General features: G+C 39.0%; 2 protein-coding genes across 2 annotated transcripts in view; one reads left to right on the top strand and one right to left on the bottom strand.

Moving 5' to 3' along the window:
* The window catches only part of LOC111443369 (WEB family protein At1g75720), a 1,460-nt gene extending 829 nt beyond the window's left edge, over nt 1–631 (top strand). Inside the window, exon 2 of the mRNA XM_023081159.1 lies at nt 104–631. Within this exon, the coding sequence (XP_022936927.1) occupies nt 104–550 (447 nt within the window). The 3' untranslated portion in view covers nt 551–631. The remainder of the gene's footprint in view (nt 1–103) is intronic.
* A 2,843-nt stretch (nt 632–3,474) lies between these two features.
* LOC111443031 lies at nt 3,475–5,478 on the bottom strand. The gene is made up of 4 exons (XM_023080634.1): nt 5,265–5,478; nt 4,839–5,191; nt 4,579–4,679; nt 3,475–4,248 (listed from the first exon to the last, which is right to left on the bottom strand). The coding sequence occupies exons 1-4, from the start codon at nt 5,391–5,393 to the stop codon at nt 3,596–3,598; spliced, it is 1,236 nt and encodes a 411-aa protein (XP_022936402.1). The 5' UTR covers nt 5,394–5,478; the 3' UTR covers nt 3,475–3,595.
* Between the last annotated feature and the right edge of the window lie 866 nt (nt 5,479–6,344).

Raw genomic sequence — 6,344 nt, 5'->3', positions numbered from 1 at the left:
CCTCAAATTCTTTGTTTTTTTTTTTTTTTTTTTTTCAAAAGATTTAATCTTGAATCGTTTGATCTACTGCTATGGGCGGTGTTCTAATAATATGCATATATAGATGCATGGCAGAGATCAGCGAAGAGACACAAACGAATTGAAATTAGGGAACGTTGCAGCTGAATTAGAAGAAACAAAGCAAAGCCTTGAAAAGGCCAAAGAAGAAAGCATGGTGATGGCTCATTGCCTTTCATCCCTCCAAGAAGAGCTCGAAAACACCAAAAAAGAGCTTCAATTCTTAAAGGAATCAGAATTATTCCACCAATCTGAAGATATAAAAGTTGTAGACGCCGCCGCCGCCGCCGCCGCCGCCACCGATTCAATGGAGTTTCAAAAGAAACGTTATGTCACTTTTGCCAACCCCCCTGCCGCCGTTGCTCACCTCGTCATTCCGCCGCCCACCGGTGTTGAGAAACTGGAGCGGCTCTCGTCTTTTAGAAGGGATAAGAACAAGATGAAGAAGACATTAATCCCTCTCATCTCCGCCATATTTTCCAAGAAAAAATGAAATATGCAAATCTTTGTAACCGAACAATTTGACGGCGAGATGTGTCATGTAATAATGAATTCTTTCTTTTTTCATTGAAAATTTGTTTAAAATGTTGGATGAAATTAGAGAACAAGAACCAAAATGTGGCAAAGAAGAATAAAAGAACACAACACGCTTATTAATAACATATTTCAACACGGATTTGAGATACCATTCGTGTTCTCAATCAATATCATACCAAAGTATTTGGATCTTGGGACGATTTATTGAAGAACTCGATACAATCAGCAATGGCCTCATCGTAGTGGGAGTGCGAAGAGTAATAGGAGCTGCATGACGTTTTCGGGGGATCATACAACTTGTCGTAGGTTGTTCTTTGTCTCGACGACACGCGAGACGGGAGCGAGAACACGAAGCGAACGAGTATCTTACGGATTCGATGAAAGAGCTTCATGGAAGAGAAGTTTAGAGAGTTGGAGGACGGAGTAATAAGGGGCATATTTGTGTGAAATGATATAATGAGTGTGGTACGGTGGTTTATATATGTACACATAACATAGATATTTGAAATTTATGTGCCCACACGCCATGTGCTCAAATCATTTCCATTTTTAAACAAGTCCACTTAGCATCCTTAATTATGGTATTTCAGAATGTAGAACAAGTATTCATATGGGTTTGATTCAATGAAGAATTCCAACTCACGCTAATAAACAAAATTTAATACTAAACTCTTTCCCACGTCATTAGAGAGAAAAATAGAGTATTCTTTAGGATACTTTACGGGCGAGTATGCTAGGCTTCTTGCTAGTGGTAGAGTTAGGCTATTATAAATGGTATCAAAGCTAGACATCGAGCGGTGTGCCAGTGAGGATACTGAGCCCCTCGCCTTTAAGGGGAGTGGTTTAGTGGAGAACGAAGCATTGTTTATAAGGGTGATACGTAACGGGCCACAGGCCAAAGCGGACGAGGATGTTGGGCAAGGATGTTGAGTTCCTAAGGAGGGTGGATTACGAGAATGTTGGGGCCCAGCCTTAAAGGGGTGGATTGTGAGATTGCATATGGTTGAAGAGGGAAACAAAGTATTGCTTATAAAAGGTGATACGTAATGGGCAGAGGGCCGAAGCAGACGAAGATGTTAGGCACCTAAGGGAGTGGATTGTGAGACTCAGACGTAACGGGCCACGCTTTAAAATTATAATAACCAATAATGAGTCGAAATTGAAGAGACAGAAAGATGCGTAGAATGATGAAAAGAAGGGTTAGGGAGGAGAGCTTTAGGGTGCAATGCTTTGGTGTTGAGAAGCTTTTGTGGAGCCCAAAAGGATATTATGAATTTAATTAAACTTAGTTTAAAAGAGTAAGAAAGGATTAGGGGAGGGTCAAAGTGGTCCAATGGACTGAAATGCCCCATAATTAACACTGATTTTGAACCAATAATTGTGTACTGAAATACCCCTTTTTGTAAAATGACAAATTAGAATAAATGATTTGTAGAAGACGTTATAATTATGTCTTCTACTTTGTTTCTTGTTTCAAAGCAACTCCATAATAATCACATCACAACCCTCGCTCTATTTTTTTTTTTTTTCTCTTTATATGTTGCTGAAATCCGTAACAGATTAGAACATATTATTTAATCAAATTTAAAATATGAATATATTTTTAAAGTCTTTTTAGAGAATAATAATTTGTTATTTAATAATATGCTTTTTGAGTTAGGTGATCTAATTAATGAGGGACCATCAACTATACATGGGCCGGCAAGGCCCATGTATGATAGCAATAGGCCAGCTTTGTACTACTTGTACAAATTTTAAATTTATGTGTTAGGGGTAATTCTCGACTTAAAAACACCGATTCAAAAAAGGAAAAATGACACCAATCATAAAATCGACATAGAATGAACATCATTCCATCTGCATTCATGCTGTACAAACCTAAAATCTCAACTCCTGACTCGATGAACATCATTATTTGTGAGATTCCACGTTAGTTGGGAGGAAAACGAAGCATTTTTTTTATATATTTTTGTATAAAGGTGTTGAAATCTTTCCCTAGCAAATATGTTTCAAAAATTTTGATGGGAAAAGTGAAAACTCAAATAGAACAATATTTAAGCCAGATAACGGGCGATGTGCCAACGAGAAGACTAAGTTCCGAAGAAGGGTAGATTGGAAAGTCCTGCGTGGATTGTAGAAGGTGGAACGAGTACCCGCGAAAATGTTAGAATCTCGCATCTTTTCCCTTTATTATTATTACTTTATATTGAAACTTGTTTCTATTCGTAACCCATGTGAGCAATGTGAGGAAGGTAGCTAAACATTCTCAATAACAAGGCCATAATTGAGAGATATAGGTATATAATGTAAGTAGGCAACAAAGGGTGTCCTTAAAAAATGGGTAGCAAATGCAAAGGCGAGGAGTAGGCATATGAGTGTCAATGAAGAAATAATGAATGTCATGGAATATCATTTTCCAATGCTCAATAATTCAACGTTCACACACACACACATATATATATATATGCTTATTTGGTAATGTAGGCGAATTGGAACGATGGAGAGCTGTCTAAATTTCGGGTCAAAAAGGCAAAGCAAAGACCTGGAGGGCCCACTTCTTCCTTCAAATGTTTCCCAAGAATCTCCCACGTGGACCCCATATCATTTTTTTCTCCTTCCCCTCCATCATAACTTACTCACCCATAAAAATAAAATAAAAATCAATCATTTTGTAGGAAAAAAAAATATAATAATTAAATAAAACCGCCCAAAGATAAACTTTCTAGTTACGTATCCGTACGTGCAACTTCACTTTAAATAGATAAAATTATTTATAACATAGTTAATATACACAAATTATCATTAATACAACGTCAAAATCTATATTATTTATTTTAGAATTAATCGTTTTAATTTCTTTACACACATTAAATATTAAGATAGCCTTACTATTGCTCACATTTAATGTCCACACAAAAAAAGTATAATAAAAATAAAAATTATAAACTATAGATTTAGAAGAAAAACACATAAATTAAAGCATATATTGATCCTACCCTAATTAGGTTTGGAGGGCTTCGTAGATGACGACGAAACAAGGAAGGATAGCCTTTGGATTGAAAATGATGAGCTCCTCCAGATTCGAGTACATCCCGGAGTGTCGTGAAACGGAGTCGTATGACCCCGCCGCCGACATGTTCTCCTCCTCTGTCGTCGTTGTTCCTGCCCCATCTTCTGCCATACGCTTGACTCTCCCGGCGATGACACGGCACACCAACATCGCCCGCCGCCGACCATCGCTGCATCCGAACGAATCATGGGCCCTACCGCTACTGGCAGTAGTCTGTACGCCAGGGACCCCACCGGGCTTGCACTGGAATCCGTGGCGGATGACGGTGCAGACACCGCAGCCGGGTATCGAGCCGCATAAGCCGGTAGAGCCACGTGAGCCGAGGTCGCACAACAAGGCACTACAATGGAACCTCAACAGCTCATTGCCGTCAGCCGCACAGCGCGGGTTTTTTTTGGTGCTGTTGAGCGCACGTGTCTTCACTGCATCACGGCAGTCCTCGAAGCGTTGGATGGTGCGTTGGGTATTGTGGACCTTTAATATCCGTTGGATCTTGCAAATGGGGCGGTCCTTTTTCAGCCAGCTTGACTTGAAAATTATCTCCACGATGTTTCGACCCGAATCGTCAGGACCCAACTCGGATACTATAAAAACAGATAAACAAACAAAATTAATGAATTTTATTCGACAAATCTGTATGTCGGTTGGGTCAACGGCCCTGCAGTTTTTTACTCGAATCAAAAGACGACACGTCACTCCATAGAAACCCAGCTGTAAATAGAGCATTAAAGGGCATTGAAACCTGAAGAGCTATGGTGGATGAGTAAAGGCAAAGATCCCACGGCCATGGAAGCGATCTAACCTCATTTTCAATTACCCTTTTAACTCTACCATAAAGTGGGAGCAAAATAAAGAAGAGAAATTTATCTATAAATTTTTTAGGCATAAAAAGTAGAAAGAATTTGGGAAAATACCAGCGTGGCGAACTAATTGGTGAAGCTCCAAGGTTTCAGGCTTCGGGAACACCTCTCCACAGTGAGGACAAGGACGTATAGAACTCCTCGGAATTGGGTACCTGAATTTCAAGTTTCAAATTCTCTATTTATAGTTATTAAATAAATTTATAAAAGAAATGAAAAAATTCACTCAATGAATGAATGGAAAAATAATATTATATTTGACTCTAATAAAAAATCAAATAGTGATAGAAGACTAAACATCAAGAAGAAAATACCTGGTAGGGTCGACGATGGTGTGGCATTCATAACACCCGGAGAGCTTTCGTAATTGGATTCCTCTGGAAGAAGAGGAGTAGGAAGCAGAAGCAGAAGCTGAAGCAGCGTGTTTGGTTCTGCCAGGTGTCGGCGCCGTCAAAGAACGAGATGAGGAACCGTTTGGGGCTTTTCTATGAAGCAACCTGGTTTCCTGTCCGACGGAGCTGCTTTCGGGAGAGTTGTCGGCTCTATGAACCACTTTGGCATTGCCATGAACCACGTCTCTGAAGCTACATATGGAGCTGCAAGAAGACCCCAACTTCGAGTACGCCGGCGAGCGTTTCACCGGCTCGTGAACTCTCGAAGTCTCGATCTGGCAAGGGCATCATCAATTAAAATTTTTTAAATTAACATAACCTAAAATGACAATAAAAGTTGGGACGCACCTGTTTGCAGGTGAGGAGGCTCTTGATCTGGTCCCATGACGACTGGGCGGAGGGCGGCGGCGGCGGCGGCGGTGATGGGTTTTTGTGCCTTTTTCGGCGTTTATTGTGGTGGGAAGTTAAGAGCGCCATGAAAATGAAGGCAACAAAAGAATGCGCAACTCTTGTGCTTTGATGAGAGGAGAGATCCAAGAAATGTAAGAAGGAGGCGTTGAGAGAGGGTGGTATCGTCATTATTATTTATTACTATTGTGGGGCCCACCCTTCTCTTTTCTTTCTTTTGTTTTTTTCTTTTTATTATTATTTATTACTCTCTCTTTCCACTTTTAGATTTTATCCTCTGCTTCGCGCCTCCATCGTTTTAACCATCTTTTTTTTGTTTTTTTTTTTAATCATTAAATTCACCCTCTCTCATTCTTGGTCCACTTACTTTTTAAAAAACAATTTTTTAAAACTAAAATGTTGGGTACTTTCTAATTTTATTCATTAAATTTTTAAAAAAATATAATTATAAATTTGCATTAAAGAATATTTACAAAATTTTAAAATTAAAATATTAGTTAATGGGTGAGGTGGAATGAAATTAATGTGTGTGGGGGAGGTAGGTTTGTTATGAGTTTGAGATTAAAAATATGATAAATATATAAAGGGTGAAAGAGAGTATGGGCAATACCAAATTTAGGTTAATTAATGTGAGTTTTTAAATTAAGAGGAAGGATGGATGGATGGATGGGTGGATGGGTGGATGGATGGATGGATGGGTGGATGGATGGATGGATGGAGATGGTTTCCAGATTCCAAGGCGAAGTAAAAGCTGAAGTGAATAAGGCCAAACAAAACAACACAACTTAAGTGTCACTAAATGGTCCCATCACAATATTCTAATCTTCTCCCAACCAATACTCTTTGCTCTGGCTGCTCCCAAATCAAATTATCGGTGAATTTATAGTCTCGATCATGAATAAGAATGTAGACCCAATCTATAATACAAGTTAGATTACTTGTTTTAAATTCACAAGATGAATTTAGCTAGATGAACTTGTATGTAGCATGCTAAAGTGTACCCTAAATTTTGGTGCTATT

Source organism: Cucurbita moschata, unplaced genomic scaffold, assembly GCF_002738365.1.
Source record: "Cucurbita moschata cultivar Rifu unplaced genomic scaffold, Cmos_1.0 Cmo_Scf00005, whole genome shotgun sequence".
NCBI lineage: Eukaryota > Viridiplantae > Streptophyta > Magnoliopsida > Cucurbitales > Cucurbitaceae > Cucurbita > Cucurbita moschata.
Note: the sequence above shows the minus strand (reverse complement) of the source record. Positions and strands in the feature narration are given on the sequence as shown.